This window comes from Sphaeramia orbicularis, chromosome 11, assembly GCF_902148855.1.
Source record: "Sphaeramia orbicularis chromosome 11, fSphaOr1.1, whole genome shotgun sequence".
NCBI lineage: Eukaryota > Metazoa > Chordata > Actinopteri > Kurtiformes > Apogonidae > Sphaeramia > Sphaeramia orbicularis.
The window spans coordinates 1,636,486-1,659,903 of NC_043967.1; the positions used below are offsets into that span (position 1 = coordinate 1,636,486).

Sequence of the window (23,418 nt, forward strand, 5' to 3'; positions counted from 1 at the left end):
GTAAATACACATTTCTTGGCTTTAAGAATTAAACGCATCATATCCATTTGAGTGGACATTTTTGCAACTCCATGAAAAATAGGTTCATAAAAAGCTGTCAATTGCATTGTTTTTCTCTTTTTTTTTGTTTGTTTGTTTTTTCTTTTCATGCCTAAAGAGGAATTAAAACGGGGGAAAAATCATGATTAAGGTTCTCATAATTCATGCATAAAAGGGTTAAAAGAAAAGATGATAACTAACAGAAACTGTATTGTGTGTTTACAAAACTAAGTAAAACAGATAAAAATTATGGATAAAATTCGCATCGTTTTTGTCTTTGTCAATGTCGGATTGATACGAAAGTGATTTATTTCACTCTAGCAATTTTAGCTAGTGGCACCATATGACACTTGACAGTCCTTCACTTGTGTTCACTTGTGGTTTCCAGTCGTCTTCTGGTCCCCACTCTACCTGGAAACATGGAGACTAAAGTTGGGAGAAAGCAGCAGAGTCCTGTCTGCGATTTATTTGAATACGACGACAGAGAAGAAGAGAAAAGAGATGACAAAACTAAAATGAATATTAAAACTAAACTAAAACTAAGCATTTAGAAAAAAAAAAAGAAAATTATTAAAAACTATCAAACCTGCTCTAAAAATGAATTTAAACTAACTGAATTAGAGAAAAAAAAGTCAAAACTAAATAAAACTAAACTAGAATGAAAAATCCAAAACTATTCTGACCTTGGCACATATGCATAACCTTTTCCCTAAAGTATATTGATTATCTATGTTACTGGTGATTAGGCTCTACTAGTGTGAATATTTTTAGATTTAATGAAAAATTTCTCACTCTTCCTTGTCTGCAATGCTGAATTATTTATGTTTAAATTGGATGTTTATTTGTGTGCACGGCTCTATCTTGAAGACGTAATTGGACTGTCATCCCACTGACTGGAACAATTAAATATGGACTTCAAAAATAAAACAAGTGTAAATTAAGAGGTGCTTTCCTTCATCTGTTGTGTTGTTCATGCCACCTACACTGCTCCTCTACTTAATTACATTTCGAAGCCACTCTGTGTTTATTTGGCCAACCCTCACTCTGAATACAGTGGAATATAAACGGAGGTGTCAGAGTAGACATGCCTGCCTCTTGGTTATTGAACTGCAGAACAGTGTTGTGTACTGACACAATAGACATGTGTGTTCACCACAGAAGAAGAACCGGTGCTGAGTCAGGAACTCACCATCTGGTACTTTGGAACCTGCAATCATCAGCAAATCTTTGTCCAACCCTGGATTCAGGAAGAGAAAAGATCAGTTAGGAGAGCCAAGTGCACAGGCTCAGCCAACTCAGAGTCTCACCTTACATAACGTCCTCCTGTCCACGCATCATCACACAGTTTAGTGTCTTCCAAGGTTATTATCGTTAACGAAAACTAGCAAAATGACCAAAACTAGAATTGTAAAAACATTTTCATCAACTGAAATAAATAAAAACTATAATTAAAAGAAAAAAAACAATAACTGAAACTGTATTGTGTGTTTACAAAACTAACTAAAACGGATAAAAATTATGGATCAAATTCCTCTCATTTTTGTCTTTGTCAATGTCAGATTGATACGAAAGTGAGTTTTTTCGCTCTAGCAATTTTCTCTGCTGGCACCATATGATATTTAAGGGTCCGTCACTTGTGTTCACTTGTGGTTTCCAGTCGTCTTCTGGTCCCCACTCTACCTGGAAACATGGAGACTAAAGTTGGGAGAAAGCAGCAGAGTCCTGTCTGGGATTTATTTGAATATGACGACAGAGAAGAAGAGAAAAAATATGACAAAACTAAAACTGAACTAAAACCAAGCATTTAGAAAAAAATGAAAACTAATAAAAACTAGTAAACCTGCTCTAAAATGAATTAAAACTAAGTGAATTAGAGAAAAAAAAAAAAGGTCAAAACTAAATAAAAATAAACTAGAATGAAAGATTAAAACTATTAGAACCTTGGGGCCACCAGGATATTGTCAAGTGGAGCACACATATAAGCATGATTACAAGTGAATGCTGATTATAGATTCTGTTTTATTTATATGAGCCATATCATATATAATCCAGTGTCTGTGCTTTAGTTCCATGAATTTTCAGAATGAGAATCAGCTTTTTGGCCAAGTATGTGAACACATACAAGGAATTTGGCTTCAGTTTTTACATTGCTCATGACACACAGTTCAGACATGAACCCAGACAACATGTGGATACAGTCTGTACAAATATATGTTTATGTATATATGATTGTTGTTCAAATAGTCAGAGTGTTTTTGTTTTTTTTTGTACACAATTCAGATTTTGATTTTGGAGCTCATTTTGCTCAGTTACATGTGACGTACCTCCATCAGCTTCAGGCTGTTTGACTCTAAATGTCTGTGTTAGTCCAACCTATTGCACTGGAAGGGTATTGTAGTTGATTGCAGCTGGATGTCAATTAGACTCACATGACAGAGCAGCGAGCACATACTGTCAAAAACAGTCCAACGGCCACAGTGTGTGTGAGGAAACCACGCTTCCTCTGCTGGACTGAAGGCTGTTCAGACCAGTAGGCTGTGTTCCCCAGGGCGCAAGTATTTCAACAAAAAGGTAAAACGGACAGTTTAATTTTTTTAATATTCAGGAATTGGGGGGGGGGGCTTTGTATGTGAGTCCAGGTCTTAGGTTTGTTGTTCCAGACTCTGACCATAGGTGTGGATGCATGTACGAGGTCTGAAGGAGGAGAGGAGTTTTATTTATTAACTCTGTTTGGTGTTTGTGTGCTTTCTTTCTTTCTTTCTTTCTTTCTTTCTTTCTTTCTTTCTTTCTTTCTTTCTTTCTTTCTTTCTTTCTTTCTTTCTTTCTTTCTTTCTTTCTTTCACCTTTATCTGTTTCTGTCAGACATGCGTCCTCAGCTGTCCAGGACAGTTTCTTTTCAGTTCAGTTTGGACTACCTCTAAGAGCTCAGAGGTCATTTTGTGTTATTTTTGGACTTTACAAACTTTTTCTTGGTGATGTTTGATACAGTTTTTGTAGGAACTGGACACTATTTGGATTGGAGATCAAAAGTATTTAGGTTGATTTTTGCATTGTACATAGTTACTACACTGTAAATGCATATAATTACCTAAACAAAATTAAGTTGTGTACATAAAATCACCAATACAAGTTTTTTAATCAGTACATTTTGCTCACGTACTTGTTTAATTGAATAATGTGTTTGTTAGTCGTTGTTTTTTTATAAAATGGGGCAAAGTCTTAGTATTGTCCAGTGGTTAATATGATCAAACATGAGGTGTGAGGACGCCTGAGCTACACATCAGTGGCGGCTGCTCGTCTTTCAGACAGGGGAAGCTCATTGTCGGCTTACATCAAAAAAAAAAAAAAAAGTCAAGTTATTTAAACATAAATTCATCCTCCGTTCCTTTTTAAGAAAATGGTCAGTGACCTTATCGTTTCAAGTAAACAAGAAAACGTTGAAATTATGTTAAATTGAAACAAGGAAGTACAATGAGTGTGTTTTATTTACAGTGCAAGAAATGAACAAGTCATTTCGTAGCAGTTTCTCTCTCTCTTTCCCAGCAGAATGTGTGACGGTATTAAACTGAACTGTGTCAGTGAAGGAGCAGATCTGAAAACAGCTGTCAATCAAACAGGATTCAGCCTTTTGACTGATCATCCAATCAGCACGTGGGATTCTGGCGTCCAGCCTGGCCGAGCTCCGCCCACAGCTCCATTCACCCCCAGAGACGCCGAGCATCTGGGGGCGGGACAACATGGTGGCATTTATCCAATTAGGGTCCAGTTACACTTTAGAGTCAGTTTAAAGCAGTTCCACTCAGTCCCATTGAAGTGCATGGACGCTGAGCGTCTACGGACAAATGCACTGAGCAGAGATGGAGGAGAAAACACAGACACGGGAATGGAGGAGAAGTGAACAACATCCAGTCCACTGATTTGTGATAAAGCTGATTCTGAACGAACTCATCTGTGAGATGAACGTGTTCTAACACATTTGGAGTCAATGAAATGTCAACACAACCGAACAGATTTAACCATTTAATTTGAGTCATTTTAGGGGAAGCCGAGCTTCCACTGCAGTCTGAGAGAAATCCCCACTGGTATCCACCATTACTACCATCAGAGAAGGAAGCATTCTCATGCATTTTACATCAAGAGAATACATTTTAACCTGCTGTCTACAAATATGCTTAAAGACAAACTAAGCTTTTTCATACTCACATTTCATGAGATTTACATTAACATTTACATTAACATTTTCCTAGACACATGAATATGAAATGCATTTTATCTTAAAGAAAGTAACAATAATTACCTGCAAATTCAAAATTAAAAAAATCGTTCATCTACACTCGAAAAGGAGTGGAAAGAAGAAAAACTTATTTAATACCACCCCCATTTTCATCATCAAATAACTGAACATAATAGCATTTTAAATCCTCACTCCTGTCATTTGACTTCAAGCCAGAACAATGAGCAAAATAGGCCTAAACCAAATGAGAATGAACTCATTTGACAGCATTTACATCGTACACTGGACTGGGTTTGACACCAGCTTCAGACCTTTGGCTGCATGTGACAGAGAAACAGATTATTCTAAGTTAAGGTGACTTGTATTATTAGAGTTACAACAGGTTCATTGAATTTAAGCATGGTGACAAAGACTACATTAAGTTCTCACATCTTTCTAAAAGTACAGAGTGCTCAAGTAATGTGTGTGTCTTCTTTACACATGGCTGTTATTCCCATGGCCATTATTATTAGTATTGTGATCACTTTGCTTTGTGTGTTTGTTTGTGTGTTTGTTTGTTTGTTTGTGCATTTGTTTGTTTGTTTGTTAGCAACTTTAGGGAAAATCTCTTCCACCCATCTTTCCCAAATCTTCCCCACAGATAGGCCTAGGCCCTGGGACCAACCCAGTCCATTTTGGTCCCAGTAGGACAAAGTTCAAGGTCACAGCAAGGTCACAACATCTACAATTTTCCATTTGTCATCATTGAACAATTTTCAAAAATTCATACAAAATTCAAAACAACTCCGATTAGCCTCCAATTGGATCCACCTGTAGCTTAGAACAATCTCTTGTATCTGGACCTAAATTGTCCACATCCACTGTGGAATGTGGACTCTGTGGACATTTACATTGAACATTGAAAATCCCATTTACCACACATTTAAAATTAGAACTCAACTAATATTGATGGGAATTGAATCTAATTGGACAGACATATGACTAGTACCAAGCTTCAACTTTTTCTGCTGTATGGAACAACCTGGAAACTGTTGAATTTAAACAGAAATACCGTTCGGAGTGCTTGGTGGAGGTTTGCGTTTTCTGAACACTTGTTCAACAATTTGCAGTGTTCAGTTTCTTTATTTATTCACTTACACTCAAGGCTAAAAAATTTTTTAAGAAACTTGTTTGAATAGTGTATCATTAATGAGGTTTACATTATGTCTTTAAATCCCTTGTTACATTAAATCAACTTAAAATCCTAGAGCGTTTACTGTTACATCAGATGTACAAAAGCAGAAAATAATCACATATGAACACAGAGCGTTGGGCAATTGGCCTTAAAATGATCATATTTATCATATTACACAGATTATTGCGTGTTATATACTCACATTTTCTTTTGTTGTTGTAGGATGGCTCTTCTGTGTGCAGTTTTCCTTCCAGCCTTTCTTCTCTGTTCTGGCTGGTCTTCACCTGCCTTAGATAAAGTCTGGGAGGAGTGGACCATCAAACAGGGCAAGGATTACAAAAACCAGGTAGGACTGTGGAGCTCATCTGCTTTTGTGCTCTTATACATGACACATACATGACACTATGGAACTGTCAAAGCCAGTTCGTTTTTTTTTTAAATTCCCCCCTTTTTCAGACTGAGATCACGTTCAGAAGAGAAGTCTGGGAGAAGAACCTGCAGCTGGTGTCGACACATAACCAGGAAGCATCAGCAGGAAAACACAGCTTCACCCTGGAACTGAACCACCTGGCTGATATGGTAGGTTCTGGTCTCCTGGTAAGATTCTAATTTTTAAAACATTTTAATGAAGGTTTTTAGGAAGTCTTTGAGTAACAGAAGCTCGAGGGGTTTGTAAGACACCATAAGAGGCTTAATTAAAGGTTTATCAGTCATAAACTAACCATTTATAGATCATTTCCTTTTGTGTAAAAAAATAAATAAACTAGAAAAGCACTCGGAGAGCGCAGACCTCTGCCAAGGCAGATCAGCCCCCCCCCACCCCCCACCCCCAATCACCACCAAAATTTCATCATTTGTTCCTTTTGCCAGTATCAACATTTCCTGAAATTTTCATCCAAATCCATCCATAACTTTTTGAGTTACCTTGCTCACAGACAGACCGACAAACCAACACCGGCAAAAACAGAAGAGGAGGTCATTAAAACTGCAGCATCTGTCATCAGATATAAAACATTATGCACTTCAGCCGTACATTCTGCTTTGCGCTGCAATATTTTTTTTTATTCCTGGGCTTTACATGATTTTCCTGTGTGTTTTGGTAGTATTTACTGCATGCCTTATTCTCCTAAGTTTGTGGATACATCTGCAGTTGTGAATGGGATGAATAAAGAATCTATCTAGTCAAATTTAATCCAATTAAAAGTTTAGTGTGTAACATTTAGGGGGATTTAGGCACATCAGACTGTAGAAATGGAATACAACATTCAGAATTATGGTTTCTATTCAAACAAATAATTTTGTTCCCATAGAATGAGCTGTTTATGCATACTGAGGGAACTGCTCACTGGTCTGAGTCCCCCAGGTTGCACTGCCATCTTTCAATTCAGTTCAGTTTTATTCACTTCAATTCGGTTTTATTTATAGAGCCCAATATCACAACAAAGTCACCTCACAGATCTTTACAGAAATTGTTGAATAGTTATGTGTTTCAGATTTCCTACATCATCAAGCTGGCTCACAGTTTGAACACAACCCAGTGCAGACAGTGTTGTCGTGAACTGCACTGTGTTCATACCTGTGAGACCTCTGGTGGACAATCATGGCATGACACTATTTAGATTGAACTTCTTCACAGTGCTTCCCCTCTCCTTTTCTTAGACCACAGGTGTCAAACATGTGGCCCAGGGGCCAAATCCGGCCCTCCAAAGGGTCCAGTCCGGCCCTGGGATGAATTTAAGAAATGCAAAAATTACACTGAAGATATTAACAATCCTTTAGTTCAGGTTCCACATTCAGACCAATTCAGACTAAAGTGGGTCATAATAACTTATAAATACCCACAACTCCACATTTTTCTCTTTGTAAATGTAACTATTTTCATGTATTTACACTAAAACAAAGTATAATATTATAAAAATATCTGAATAACCTGAACAAATATGAACAACCTGAAATGTCGTAAGAGAAGTAAGTACAATTTTACTAATATTCTGTCTGTTATTAAACGTTTTGTGTGTTTGTAGATCCACTGTGATCTGTAAGTTATAATGCACATGTGTAAATGATAAACTGAGGCTTAATATTGTTAAAATTTCACTTATTTTTTCAGTTTGTTCATGTTATTCACATTGTTTGAAAGGATATTTTGTAGATGCAAACATTTCCACAATGTAATTGTACTTTTTTCACTTTAAAACATGGAGAAAAGTTTGGAATTGACATTATTTATATATTATTATGTTATTATTTTACTGGTCCGGCCTATTTCAGATCAAATTTAGCTGCATGTGGCACTGAACTAACTTGAGTTTGACAGCCCAGTCTTAGACCTTCACAGGACAGTATAATGGAAAGTGCCTTGACACTCTCTGACCTCTGTTGGAACAAGATGACAGTCAATAACCAGCACTGTTAATCTGCACTTAAACCTGCTTAATTTAAACTCCTGAAGAAAACTCCTGCAGAAAAGCTCTAATCTGCTTTTATACAATCTGATTAATTTAATCCGCTATAGACTGGGCTAATCTGATAACTGGGACTGCATTTAGGCTTTTAGGCTAATCAAATTACACAAAATTATATGTATACGTACAGGTGGAAAATATACAGCATACAATATTTTTTTAGGTGTAAATATGTGATTAAAAGGAGGAGGAATATCTTTTTTCTTTTTGTTTTTACACTGATAATGACAGGAAACTCTGATGGTCACACAGAGATACCAGGGGATATGCAGCACACATCAGGGCAGTGTTTTTCAACCTTGGGGTCGGGACCCCATGTGGGGTCGCCTGGAATTCAAATGGGGTCGCCTGAAATTTCTAGTAATTGATAAAAAAATAAAAACTTACTAATCAAAAATATATGGTGAGTTGAGAGAGACAATCACAATCCATAGAAGACATGACAAACTGTGGTTCTGTTTCTGTGTCAAATGTTCATTGTGGTCAGTTTCAGATGCTGCAGCTCTTTCATAATTCATAGTTTCAGTTCTTGTTTGTTCAGTATTAATTGTCCTCCTTGTAAATCACAGCTGGACTGACTGGACAGATCCTGACCAAGGAAAATAAAATTCTCACTGTGTGCAGTAATCTACACCTGGATTTACTGCCTCCGTCCACAATAATATACATTATATAGACTAAATGTCAATTAAAATTAACGTTTATTTGCATCATAGTATAGCAAACAATTACATGATCAAAAATAAATTAATTTCAGCAAAAAAAAACAAAAAAAAAAAAAACAAGGCTCCATTTTGAATGTCTGGGGTCGCCAGAAATTTGTGATGTTAAAATGGGGTCAGGAGTTAAAAAAGGTTGGGAACCACTGCATTAGGGCAAGGATTTCACAAGCTTTTTGATCAATAAAAGTGAGCTAAGAGTTGAACTGGACAGCTGAGATGTGTCAGCCAGAGCCCCCCCCACCTTCTTAACCACATCCTAACTCCCAAACAAATGAAAAACCACAACACATGACCCCTGTGCAAGGAACTCACACATGTTAAATGTTTTAACCTTTTAAGTAAGAAATGCACAGTCCCATAATTATATCAAGATTACTATGTACACCCTTTACATTCCCCTTACAACTTTTTACATCTTTTTAAGCTACTTTACATCTTTACATCTGAATGTAAAAATTTCTCACCCCAGTTAAAATACAGGTAGTTTATAAACAATGGAAGGTTTCCTCTTTTTATTTTTTTTGTAGTTAAAAGTCTAAATATATTTTTTAAAATAAATAAATAAATAAAATAATAATAATAATAATAATAATAATAATAATAATAACAAGATAAAATAAAATAAAATCATCATCATCACCATCATCAACACAATAATAACAGTAATAAGGGTAACAACATAAGCATGAGCATAGTGATGCATGCTGCGACATAAATAGCAGTAATAGGGCAGTATTCATGGCATACAAACTCAAACTTTCTCCATACCAGAGAGTAAAGGCAACTAAAATTCATTAAAGAGATGGCCACCATTATATTTATCCAAAGTCAGTTTTTCTAAAGGTAAGAAAGAAGACAACTGATCATGGAAAATCTTAAAAGATGGAGGGGAATCATTCTTAGAAAATAAAAGTATGCATTTCTTTGCCATATAAGTGATCAAAATTAGTATCCTGCATTTTTTATGATCTAACTGTAAATTATAGGTGTCATTTAGTAAATATAAACTACTGCTTAAATCAAATTGTAAGTCCAAGACTGACTGAGTGAGAGAGTGAACTGAGCTCCAATAACTTTTTAAAAGGTCCCAGAACATGTGCATGAATGTCCCTTCCCTCTTTCTGCATCAATGGCCCACTGATGACATATCCTTTCATATTTTGTGGATTTTTATTGGAGTTAGGTAGAGTTTGTGGATAAATTTAAAATTAGCTCCTGTACTTATGTAAAGATTACTATGTACACCCTTTACACCAGTGGCGATTTCTCACAGACTGCAGTGGAAGCCCGGCTTCCCCTAAAATTACAAAAATTAAATGGTTAAATCTGTTCGGTTGTGTTGTCATTTCATTGACTACAAATGTGTTCGAACACATTCATCTCACAGACGAGTTTGTTCAAATCAGCTTTATCACAAACCAACAGACTGGATGTTGTTCACTTCTCCTCCATTCCCGTGTCTGTGTTTTCTCCTCCATCTCTGCTCAGTGCATTTGTCCGTAGACTGTGTCCGTCTATGGGCTTCAATGGGACTGAGTGGAACTGTTTTTTTCATTGCTTCAAAACTGGACGGTAATTGGATAAATGCCACGATGTTGTCCCGCCCCCGGACGCCGGGCGTCTCTGGGGGTGAATGGAGCTGTGGGCGGAGCTCGGCCAGGCTGGACGCCAGAATCCCACGTGCTGATTGGAGGATCAGTCGAAAGGCTGAACCCCGTTTGATTGACAGCTGTTTTCAGATCTGCTCCTTCACTGACACAGTTCAGTTTAATACCGACACACATTCTGCTGAGAAATCACAGAAACCACTACGAAATGACTCGTTCATTTCTTGCACTGTAAATAAAACACACTCATTGGACTTCCTTGTTTCAATGTAACATAATTTCACTGTTTTCTTTTTTCAGTTCCATAATTTAATCATTTCTTGTTCGAGTTTAATATTGTTTTGTAGATAGTTAAATCAATCAAACTGTCGGCTAGGTCGCAGTGAAAGGAGCATCTGTAGTTTAAAAAGGCTGAAGTCTGACACCCACAATGCACTGGGCCAAGGCCGTCTGAGCAGCCCAGCGCAGAGCTAGCTCTGCTGGACATTCAGAGGACACTGGTCCAGTCCTGGAAAAGACGCCTACTGGTACGATAAGGACACTGAGCATTTTCTGAAAAAGGAACGGAGGGATGAATATATGTTTAAATAACTTGACAATTTTTTTTGATGTAAGCCGACAATGAGCTTCCCCTGTCTGAAAGACGAGCAGCCGCCACTGCTTTACATTCCCCTTACAACTTTTTACATCTCTTTAAGCTACTTTACATCTTTACATCTGAATGTAAAAATTTCTCACCCCAGTTAAAATACAGGTAATTTATAAACAATGGAAGGTTTCCTCTTTTTTTTTTTTAGTTTCTGGAGGCTTAGGCTGTGTGAAGATTTTTTTGTTTTTGTATCTAACTAGAAACTCATTCACTTTTTGTTGTCTATTTTGTGCTTCATAATTAATCCAAAATGTTTTCACACTAACATGAAGCACTGTTATAAACTAGATTCACTGCATTATCTAAGTTGTGTTTCAGACATTCTCTTTCTCCTCAAAGTTTTTTTTTTTAATCTCTTCTTTACCATTCCCCTGACCAGTAAATAAAATTCCTAATTTCATTGTGCACACAATGACAATAAAGGATATTGTATTCTAAATGCACCGAAATGCCCTGAACAAAAATAAAATAACAATAATAATAAAACATTCAGGGCTGATAAGAATCAGAGGAACTTGCAGTTTTCTGTATCACAGACAGCAAGAGAGGAAAAGAAGATGGGGAGTTGTGGTGGAAAAATCTGTCAATAGAGAACACAACAGTCTAAGCTGGTCTGATGTGGGAGTCTTATTCACCCCTCTCTAACAAAAGCATGAAGCTAAAGTGTTAAAGGAAAAGGGGGGTAAGGAGGAGCACAGGCAGTGAGTTTTTATACACATTAGATATGGCATGACAGACATGATTCTTACAGAAATGAGGGCAAAGTGAAAGTCAGCTGACAAGTGGTCAAAACACCATGGAGCCATCATGACAGACAGGAAACACTCAGAGCACCTCTAATGAGCATGTGCATCAGCGAGAGACCAAACACTCCATGTCCTGAATGAACTGTGACGTTAGATCTGGATAGAGCAGGATGCTCTGAACCACGAGTCAGCGTGGTCACAGGGAGAACAGAAAAGGTTTAAAGTAAGAGGCACACAAGTTCTATAATGATATGAATAGACCCAGTCAGATAAGAATCACACAAATGTCAGATATGAGCGACCTAAATGACCTGGGTTTGACAGGTACATAAGTGACAGATAAGTTTGCCGCTACAGGAACGAAATCAGAATGTAGTAATTCAAGATAGAGCAGCCTTAGAGCAAGTGTCTACAGCCGGGTGTTTAACTGAAACTGAAGTGGACTTAGATCTGACTGATGCATATTTAGTTACACTTATAGTAATAATAATGTTTGGGTTTTTTTCATCTAAAGGTGATGAAGTAAAAGAAACATACTTTTTTCAGAGTCACCAGAGGGAGTCTATAAAAACATTAAGTATAGCAACAAAGTCACCAGATTAGCATGACTGCATTTTTGCAGTTAGACCATGTGTTTTTCAGACTGACAGAGAAAATTGCTTGGTGTCATTAAAAGGGAAAATGTGCTTTTAGCATTTGAGTCACCTTTCAAAAGTTACTAAAAGTTTCCAAATAAATTCTTAAAGTAGCTAGATTTGCTGTTAGGTGCTTTTTGAGGGAGAAGGTTGCTAGGGTAGTCTAAAAAGTTTCTAAATCTAGCAACAAAAGTGCTGAGTTGGCGTCAGTGGGTTGGTAAATTGAAAAGTATAACTTCTGATTTGGAGGTATTTGCTGTGGATTATGTTAAACCATCCAACACCACTGTGTTCTCACATTGTGTGTCTGTTTGTTTCTATTAAGACGGCAGATGAAGTTAACGAGAAGCTGAGTGGCTTGGAGAAGGAGGAGCTGGATCAGTTCAGAAATGACACTTTTAAGGAAACCAGCGGCATACAAATGCCTCTGAGCGTTGACTGGAGGGAGAAAGGCCTGGTCAGTCCAGTCCAAAACCAAGTCAGTTCTCAGCTTATGCTGTTTGATCAGTGCAGACTACAGAGTGAATGTGGCATTGAATGCAGACCTGTGTGTTTCTTCTCATAAAGGGCATGTGTGGGTCCTGCTGGGCCTTCAGCTCTCTGGGGGCTCTTGAGGGCCAGATGAGCAGACGAACAGGCGTCCTTATTCCTTTGAGTCCTCAGAATCTGGTGGACTGTAGCACAAGTGATGGAAACCATGGCTGCAGAGGCGGATACATCACAAAGTCCTACAACTACATCATCCGCAACAGAGGCGTTGACTCAGAGAGCTTCTATCCCTACGAACATCAGGTTACCTACACACCTTCAACACACAACTGTCAGACAGTACGGTCCAACTGCACTGGGAAAGGCAAAACTACAGTACATTACCACTTCATAAATAAAGCAACAGTTACATAAGAACTCGGTCTACACTGTAAAAAAAATCTGTAGTTTAACAGAATTTTCACTGTTTATTTTACAGATTTTTCCTGTATTTTTAAGATACAGGAAAAAATCAATGAAATGACAAAAATAGACTGTGATTTTACATGTCAAATGTAAAACAACATGAAAAACTGTAACTGTGAATAACCATAAAATTTCCATTTTTTAAAAGAAAAATACTGAAAAATACAGTTAAAATACATTTGCAAATGCATCATAATTTCACAAATATTTCTTTTCTATTTATGAGATTAAACTGTTAATTTTAAGTTTAATTCTGTAAAACAAAACAAAACAAAACAAAACCAGATAAATTACTGACAATTAACCATTAAAGAAGTATTTGTTCTGTAAGTTTAACAAGACTTGTTTTTTTAATTGACAAATATCTTGTGTAATTACAGGAGGTTTCCCAACAAAAATGTTGCATAAATGTATTTTTGTGAATGTATAACATGTATAAGCACTGATAAACTGTCCAAATACAGTTTTTATCAGTGGATTGGACAACTGAGTCTCACTGAAAATTATTTGTATATATATATATATATATATATATATATATATATATATATATATATATATATATATATATATATATATATATATATATGTATATATATAGATATATATAGATAGATAGATAGATAGATAGATAGATAGATAGATAGATAGATAGATAGATAATTTCATTGTTTAAATACATGTAAATATTCTTTATTAAACATTAAAAAGTCAAAAAAAAAAAAGCAGAAGTGCAAAAAACTGTATTTTAATTATGGAAAATTACCATATTTTTATGAGATAGATATTTTCCGTTATTTTACAATATTTTTTCGGCACTCCTGCTGCCAGAATAATACTGTTTTTTTATGTTTTTTTTTTGTTTTTGTTTTTTTTACAGTGTAGTGTTAACATCTATGAAATTGTGTTAAACATATTAAAATCATTTATTGATTAAATTTCAACAATGTCATTTTAAAGAATTAAAGTATTTTTTTTGGATCACCCAAAAGGATTTCTGTCAACACATCATGACAAAAGCACATTGTCAAGTAACTATGATGCCCATTTTAAGTAACTCTGAAACATAGAGAGTCGTTTTGCTACCTAAATCTCTTGTGCTGTAACAGATGTGTGAGGGTCCGATCCAGCGGTAACACATGGACACATTTAGTTTTCAACAGTGTCTGTCATGTAAGCAGAGTAACTTATATGCATGTATTATACATATTTGAGTAGGTATTTATAAGCACGTTAACATTATGTGTAACAAAATTTGGGGAGATAAAATTTTTAGGTGAAAAATGTCAGATCACTGCTTGGTAAAATGTCGACTTGATATGGACATCAATTTTTTACGCTTTACGCAAACATTCAAAACATCTGGTTCTCAACAGAAACTGACATCAAGTAGGATGAAACCTTTTAGATATTATGTTCAACTATGCTTAAAATACATTTTGGAGTAAAATATTGAAAAGTCTCTGTTTTATTGACATGAGAACGTGGTAACATGTGAACAGGCTGCCACAGTAACATGTGGACGACTCTTTACCGTTGTATGCATCACCCAAAATGTTGACCTATTTTTGAAAACAAGCCAGATATGATCACAATATTTTCATTCATTCATTCATTTTCTGAACCTGCTTTATCCTCACTAGGGTCACGGGGGTCGCTTGGAGCCTATCCCAGCTACTTATGGGTGAAGGCGGGGTTCACCCTGGACATGTGACCAGTGTTGTGCTGAATTCTACTCTCAGCCGAAAACTGCATCACACAGCAGCTGCCGAAAACAGCTCCCCCTTCCTAAGTCAGCCATGAATAGGACAAAGTGCACCAAATTCACCCTGTCACCAGAATAGCTCCAAATGTGAGCTGCTAAAGTCATTTCACTCCTGTAGCTTCACAAGCTTATTGTAATGGGGGATGCAGTTTTCGGCAATATCTGCTGTCGAATTCTGCTCCCTGCCGAAAACTGCATCCCCAGCCACGGGTGATGTAGTTTTCAACAGAATCTGCTTTTATTGTTATTTATTTTGTGTGTTCTGTATCCAAGATTTAACTTTAGAAAGTTTTATATACCTTACAGTTTGTACATTCTTTAATATTAAACAGATTAAAAAAAACATAACTGTAATATCTTACAATATTATTAATTACTTAATTGCTACACAGCTGTGATGGTGTTAAGAGGTTGAATAATTCACAAATAATTTCATAGCCTACAGTCAGAAAGGAGAAAATGTTGTGACAGGGTGAATTTGGTGCACATTGTCCTCTTCATGGCTGATTTAGGAAGGGGGAGCAGTTTTCAACAGGAAGTAGAATTCAGCACAACAGCCAGTTCACCACAGACTGAACATACAGAGACACACAATCACTGTCACATTCACACCTATAGGGGATTTAGATGAACCCATTAACCTATCAGTGCATGTGTTTGGATGGTGGGAGGAGCCAGAGAACCAGAGAGAACCCACACAGACACGGGGAGAACATGTAAACTGCACACAGAAAGGTCCCACCCCCATGGACTGGGGTTGGAATCGAACCCAGGACCGTGTTGTTGTGAGGCACGAGTGCTAACCACTGCACCACTGTCGCCACATCACATCACATTTAATGTATTTAATAGTAACACTGTTATTTACAACTTGTGGCGGTCCATACTGATATAGGTAAATTACAAATAAAGTGTCATGTCTCGGTAACAGTTCACAGATAGTCTTTTTAAATGTGACTAGTGTATGAATTCACAAACTTCCTCATTCAGAATCTAAATTTCTCAAAGTAATAGACAGTCTTTTACATGTATTTTTATTAATTTAATGCAGCCTAACAGAAGGTTCAGAACTTCTCCTGTACTGTTTAACCTCCTCAGACCCTCTTTTTAAATTTGTGGACAAGAGTTTTACAACTTCATACAAAAAAAAAGAAAACTGTCCACCACAAAGGACATTCCATAAAAAAATTTAAAAACTGCATCTGAAAAAACTGTTGCATCATGATGTTTCCAATATAGGCACTAATTTAATAAAAAACAAAAAAGCGTGTACTTTGCTGACATGTCCTGGGTCTGAGGAGGTTAAGTGGTATTTTAAAAGGAGAACAGTTCCATAAAATAGACATCGTTAGTTAAAAATGAGCCCTCTTGTTAAATGATGTTGGCACATTAACTTTTTCATGTTGATGTTGACTTTTGCTTGATCCAACCCATGAAACAGATGTGTTTTTAGCTGTGACGATATAACGTTTAATTTGCATAAAAGCATTGCACTGCATATATGCAGTATTTGTTGCATGCATATGTACTGTGACAGGAATGACACCTCCAAGTTCAGGAACAAACCTCAGAGAGCATTTCTACTGCATCATTTACCAGTTTGTTAAATGTTACTTTTTTAGAATGGGAAATGTCGCTACTCTGTCAAAGGAAAGGCTGGATACTGCTTGAATTTCCGTATCCTCCCCCGTGGTGTTGAGAAGACTCTGCAGGAAGTGGTGGCCACAGTCGGTCCTGTAGCTGTGGCGGTCAACGCCATGCTGCCATCTTTTCATCTGTACAGAGGAGGTGAGGCTGACGGCTTAGAGGGATCACAGGTTACAGGCTATGGTTTACACCAGGCATTCTGAGATAAATATATGGTTTTCAAGTCTTTATGCATGGGAACTCTAAAAAGTGATTCTCAAAAACGTTTGACAATCACATCAGTATGACCCCAATATATGACCCCAGAAACTCAGGGGTCATATTTTATTTTTTATGGCCTCTTTTGTGTCAATTCCCAAATGAATGTTTACTCTAAACCAGTGGTTCCAACCTTTTTTGTCTCCTGACCCCATTTTGACATCACAAATTTCTGGTGACCCCAGACATTCAAAACAGAGATTTTTTTTATTATTATTATTTTTTTGCTAAAATTAATTTCTACGATTAATTACTTAAATTAATTAACTACAGGTACACTTTAGTTCAGCGGTACCAACCTTCTTTGGCTTGTGACCCCATTTTAACATCACAAATTTCTGGTGACCCCAGATATTCAAAACAGTGATTTTTTTTTTTTTTTTTTTTGCTAAAATTAATTTGTTTTTGATCATGTAATAGTTTGCTATACTATGCTGCAAATAAACGTTAATTTTAGAGGACATTTAGTCTATATAATGTATATTATTGTGGACGGAGGCAGTAAATCCAGGTGTAGATTACTGCACAAAGGGAGAATGTGATTTTCCTTGGTCAGGATCTGTCCAGTCAGTCCAGCTGTGATTTACAAGGAGGACAATTTAATACTGAACAAACAAGAACTGAAACTATGAATTAAAGATAGAATTAAAGGTAAACAGAACCACAGTGCTTCAGTTTCAGCTTCACAGTTTGTCTTTTAAGTGTTGTGATTGTCTCTGTCAACTCATATTTTTTTTTATTTGTAAGTTTTTATTTTTATCAATTACTAGAAATTTCAGGCGACCCCATTTGAATTCCAGGCGACCCCACGTGGGGTCCCGACCCCAAGGTTGAAAAACACTGCTGTAAACCGAATGAAGCTTTTGTTCATTTGCATAGACAGTTGTCGATATTTATGCCCACAAGATTATTGGCGGGCTCTTTGCACTAATATTAATTCCTCTCCTGTGTCTTTTAGGTCTGTACAACGTCCCCAACTGTAACCCAAGCTTAATAAATCATGCTGTTCTTGTTGTGGGCTATGGCACCTACAAAGGACAGGACTTCTGGCTCGTAAAAAACAGGTACATTTTGTTCATTTTGTCAGAACGTTCAACAGGAGTTATAAAAAAAACAACAACTTTCAATTCACAACATGGGTGAAAAAGTATCCAAGGCTTGGACTGTGTGTATTTTGTTTTTTTCAGCTGGGGGACAACATGGGGAGAGGAAGGTTTCATTCGAATTGCCAGGAACAAGAATAACCTTTGTGGCATTGCCACCTTTGCTGTTTATCCTACACTGTAAAAACATCCTACAGTCACCTGATGCATGTGAATGTCACTGTCACCTCCGACAGAAGTACCTTTGTTCATTTTCACTGTTACTATGGGAACAACACTTTTCCAGCTTTGTACCTTTAGACATGTTTCTGTCACTCAAACTTTAAGGGTCATATACTAGATTTGATATTAGTGTTTATGTGTGTTCATAGTTAAAGGTTCATAGAGACATATGAAATATAATTTATGTGCTGGAGTTAGTATTTTGTGTTAAAACACTGTAAATAAATATAAGTTGTTCACTTGTTCAATTAGACCTAACTTAAGAAGAGTCTGAACATACAAAGTCAATCACAGATGGTCAGTTGGGAACATTTTTCGAAATCTGGGGATTTGATTAGGTTTTAGATGCAGCCATGTTCTTTAAATCACACCATATCACCAAGCCCCACAAGTCCCAAAAGATATATTTACGTCTTGTTTGCACAACTTATCTTGTGGAAACTTCACACGTTTTCTTGTGGATTGGGACCTTTGACCGTGTGTTTGTACCTTGAGCTAATAATAGGGTGACCATATCTTAAATTTCAAAAAAAGAGAACACTCGGCTCCACCTTCAGATACTTGATCATACTCCATGTAAGCACCGTAGTATTCGTGCCTATAACCTTGGTGAAAATATTTCAGTGAGACAGGCTGCTTGAAATGATTTTATTATTCTAGCTGTGGAAGTGTCATAGAAGCTGCTGTGCATGTGCTTGTGTCCTTTTATTCAGGACTACTTCTACTTTCAAGATCTGGCAAGATCAGGTTTTGTGTTACTGTGTTTTAGGTGTCATAACAGTGTGTAAAAATAGAAAAAAAAAAAACAATTTAAGTTTTATAGGTTTTTACTGAATAAAGCAATTTATCATTTATACATGTGGATTACAGATCACATTTACAAAGGCACAAAACATTTAGTTACAGACAGAATATTACTAAATTGCACTTCATTTTCTTTAGAAATTTCAGGTTGTTCATATTTGTTCAGGTTTTTCCACATTAAATTGTTAAAGGATAGTTTGTTTAATGTAAATATTTTCAGAATTTAATGGATTGTTTTTTTTTTTCGTTATTTAGAAGTATTGTATTTTTTGTGTTTTTTCCACAATAAACCAAGAAGAATATTTGGAGTCATTATTTCTGGGTGATTATGCTACTATTTTACTTGAGATCACAGTTGGTCTGTATAGTGGCTTCTAAACTAAAACAAGTTTGACAATTTGACTCTTAAAGCTATACTGTACAATGTGGCATTTTTACATTTTGCTTGTGTAATCTTCAAATGCTCCTAATAAGAGTGTGTCAAACTAAAATGTAAAAGAAATCCACCTGGTTTTGAAACTCAAAAATGTTTAATTCTCATATATTTCTGATAAAAGTTTGACCAATCATTTTATTCAGTTTGAATAAAATAATCAGCTGAGCCTGGCCGAGCCTAATGCAGTGTTTTTCAACCTTGGGGTTGGGACCCCATGTGGGGTCGCCTGGAATTCGAATGGGGTCGCCTGAAATTTTTAGTAATTGATAAAAAAAAACCAAACTTACAAATAAAAAATATATGATGAGTTAACAGAGACAATCCCAATCCATAACAGACATGACAAACTGTGGTTGTGAAACTGCAGCACTGTGGTTCTGTTTCTGTGTCAAATGTTCACTGTGGTCAGTTTCAGATGCTGCAGCTCTTTCATAATTCATAGTTTCAGTTCTTGTTTGTTCAGTATTAATTGTCCTCCTTGTAAATCACAGCTGGACTGACTGGACAGATCCTGACCAAGGAAAATCATGTTCTCCCTTTGTGCAGTAATCTACACCTGGATTTACTGCCTCTGTCCATAATAATATACATTATATAGACTAAATGTCCTCTAAAATTAACGTTTATTTGGAACATAGTATAGTAAACTATTACATGATCAAAAACAAATTAATTTTATTGATAAAAATGCCTCTGTTTATGCATGTCTGGGGTCGCCATAAATTTGTGATGTTAAAATGGGGTCACGAGCCAAAAAAGGTTGTGAACCCCTGGCCTAACGTCTATCATGAGTTACCCAGTCCTGCATCACATACCGGTCCCTCTGAACCTGACGTTTCACTGGCGCTGCTCCTCCTGTCTGGGGCTGTGAATGGATAGAACTCAAATGCACTGAGGAGCTGAAGGGAAAAAACGGATTTATTAACAGAAACAACCAAGGGGAACAAACAGAAAAACTCCACTGCAGCAGTCAGTCCGGTAAATGAAGGATGGAGATAAAGCCCGGGAGTCGGACGTACTTGACTCTGCATATATACTGTTAAAATCAGGCATATTTAGTTGACCCAAAAATCCATCAGTTGTCACATCTCTGCCTGTTCTGCTCCTCTCTCTCTAACTCTACCACACCCCCTCATCAGCTAACTGCACTCACCTGTGAGCACAGCTGGGGCTCATCAGGCTGGGTGGATCACAGCACGGCTCTGCTGTCTGTTCTTTGCCAGATTGTTCCTGTACCTTGTGTGAGACTCTCCAGCGTTATACCTGTCTGAACCTTGATCCTGATCCCGACCGTTTGTGACCTGCTCTGCCTGCCGCCTGGATATCTGCCTGCCTGTCTGTCTGAGCACATCTGCCTGTCTGCTCCCCGGTAACCCACCTGCCTTTGTCTGACCACGTGTCTCTGCCTGCCTCCTGGTTTACACAGCTGCCTTCCGTCCCTGACCACCTCTCCTGGATGTTTGGATAAGCGTTGTGTTTTTTAATTAGAGGCTGTACAATGGCCTGTTTAAAAGCAGAAGGAACACAACGTGAAGAAAGGGAGACAGGAATAACATTTAGAATAAAAGGCCCTATAGTCAAAGGCGTCCTTCCTCCTGTCTGATGATTCAGATGCTTGTTTAGCTCGTCTGGCTCTAGTAGGAGTGATCCAGTCCAGGATCTCAGTGCAAGTGGCATTAAAAAACCCAGTCAGACCCTCAACACTCAGGACACATTCACTTTGAGTCTGATACGTAGAATTAAAAGCCAAGAAAAAATGTGACGCCACTGACAGGTATAGGCGGTGCCGGATGTGCACCAGGGTGCCTGGCTCACCCACGGTGGAGGAGAGAGAGTGCATGAATAAAGCAGGAAATGGTCACAGATTTAATTTACAGACACATTTAAGCCATGTGTTAGCACCAAGTCCAGAGTGTGCCCCTTCACATGGGTCAGTCCAGAGACCCACTGAGTCACGTTAACGGATTAAAATCACAACAGATATGAATGTTAAAATCCCCTATGATTAATAAAAGTCAATGGAATACAAGAACAAGCTCCGATAGAAGGACTGAAAAGTCCTTATTAAATTTAGGCAGACGGTAGAACAGGAGAGGTCAGCTAGATCTGAAACAGCTGGAGTTCTAAACTGGAAAAAAGAATTCATGTAAAGTTAACTTAATTGTCAAATCCTTCAATTAAAACTTGAAATTAAAATAATACTGATGGTAAAAATAGTAAAAATAGAATGAACATGGTGCCCATCCAATTTTACCAGAAAAATCCCTTTTCATCAGCTCAGCTAGCTCACGTCAGCTGATGTTAGCCTGTTAACATCAGTTACCTACTGCCAGCTGTTCCGTAATATTTGTGTGGGACAACGTCAGCCTACATTGCACATTAGTGTGTATCAGCATTGTTCTTTCAAAGCATTTTAATCAGATCGACTTGTTAACTTTCTACAGTTTTGGTGGAAAAAGATGCTAGTGAGTAGGGGGTAATGGTAAGCCGTCATCTGTTTTTTTTTTTTTTTCCAGTGCTTTGGGTACAACACGTGATCAAGATTATTATTGTTAAAGAAAACTAATGAAATGATGAAAACTAGAATTGAATAAACATTTTCCTTTACTAAAATAAATAAAAACTATAATTAAAAGGAAAAAAATGATAACTAACTGAAACTGTATTGTGTGTTTACAAAACTAACTAAAACTGATAAAAATGAAGGATAAAATTCCCTTCATTTTCGTCTTTGTCAGCGTCAGATTGATATGAAATCGATTTATTTCACTTGAGCAGTTTTAGCTAGCGGCACCGTACGACACTTGACGGTCCATCACTTGTGGTTTCCAGTCGTCTTCTGGTCCCCACTCTACCTGGAAACATGGAGACTAAAGTTGGGAGAAAGCAGCAGAGTCCTGTCTGGGATTTATTTGAATATGACGACAGAGAAGAAGAGAAAAGAGACGACAAAACTAAAATTAATACTAAAACTAAACTAAAACTAAGCATTTAGAAAAAAAATGAAAACTAATAAAAACTATCAAACCTGCTCTAAAAATGAATTTAAACTATCTGAATGAGAGAAAAAAAAGTCAAAACTAAATAAAACTAAACTAGAATGAAAAATCCAAAACTATTAGAACCTTGGACACAGTCCCATATACTTGTTGAACACAACTCATTTGTCCATTATTGCCCCAGCACAAGGTTAAAGGTTAAAGAAATAACCTTATTTGGGTTGTTTTTCAATAAGTTTAATAGCGCACAGATCACCTGGGTTAAGGTTTCAGAAATAGTCCTCCATAACAGGTTTTCTTTCTATAAGTTTTATTTTCATATGGTTTATAATTTTTTTCATAGAACTGGATAAATGGCACAAAAGTGCAAATTCCAGCAAAATTAACAACTCTCACATAAAATAAATACAGCACCTTTTCAGCATCACTAAAATAATTTCAATATCCAGAAGTAATAAATACTGAATTTACCAAGATTTTCAGTCTTCATTTACAAAACACAAAGACAACACACAATACATTTTGTGTCATATTGAGTTTTTTGGAAAGGTTTTCCTTGATCTTTTGTTCCACAAATTCCATACTTGCACGTACAAACATCTACAGTTTCTACACAAAGTACACTGATTTTGAATTGAACTCACATTTAGAGTTGAATTTTTAGCATTTAATAAACAGATTAGTCAAACTAAAGGAAACGCAAACAGAAAGTCCTTCAGTCCAACTTACAGTGAAGGACTTGTATTCTGGCATGAGTCAGTCCTTTAGTTTCCGTTCAGGACTGACTGATCATCAGTTGTGTGCTCCTCAAGAGTTGAGACAGAAACGATGCCGTTAAAAAGTCCTCCATCCCGTCGTGTGACTGGAAAGTCTTCAGGCTGGTGTTCACTTTATTTTGACCATATTCCATATCACTGTTGTCATTACAGATAAAACTCAAACAATTTACCAGTTGATAG

At 36.8% G+C, this 23,418-nt stretch overlaps 1 protein-coding gene across 2 annotated transcripts in view; it reads left to right on the forward strand.

Annotated features, from left to right (window-relative positions):
- Positions 1-19,020, forward strand: part of ctss1 (cathepsin S, ortholog 1) — a 34,217-nt gene extending 15,197 nt beyond the window's left edge. Inside the window, exons 1-8 of one of the 2 annotated variants that reach the window (XM_030147924.1) lie at positions 2,474-2,610; positions 5,670-5,793; positions 5,904-6,026; positions 12,597-12,749; positions 12,839-13,063; positions 16,613-16,778; positions 17,854-17,959; positions 18,083-19,020. In XM_030147924.1, coding sequence (XP_030003784.1) covers positions 5,671-5,793; positions 5,904-6,026; positions 12,597-12,749; positions 12,839-13,063; positions 16,613-16,778; positions 17,854-17,959; positions 18,083-18,182 — 996 coding nt within the window. In that variant the 5' untranslated portion in view covers positions 2,474-2,610; position 5,670 and the 3' untranslated portion in view covers positions 18,183-19,020. Of the gene's footprint in view, positions 1-2,473; positions 2,611-5,669; positions 5,794-5,903; positions 6,027-12,596; positions 12,750-12,838; positions 13,064-16,612; positions 16,779-17,853; positions 17,960-18,082 lie in introns of those variants that run through there. The other variant, XM_030147923.1, reaches the window with a different exon arrangement.
- Positions 19,021-23,418: the final 4,398 nt, after the last annotated feature.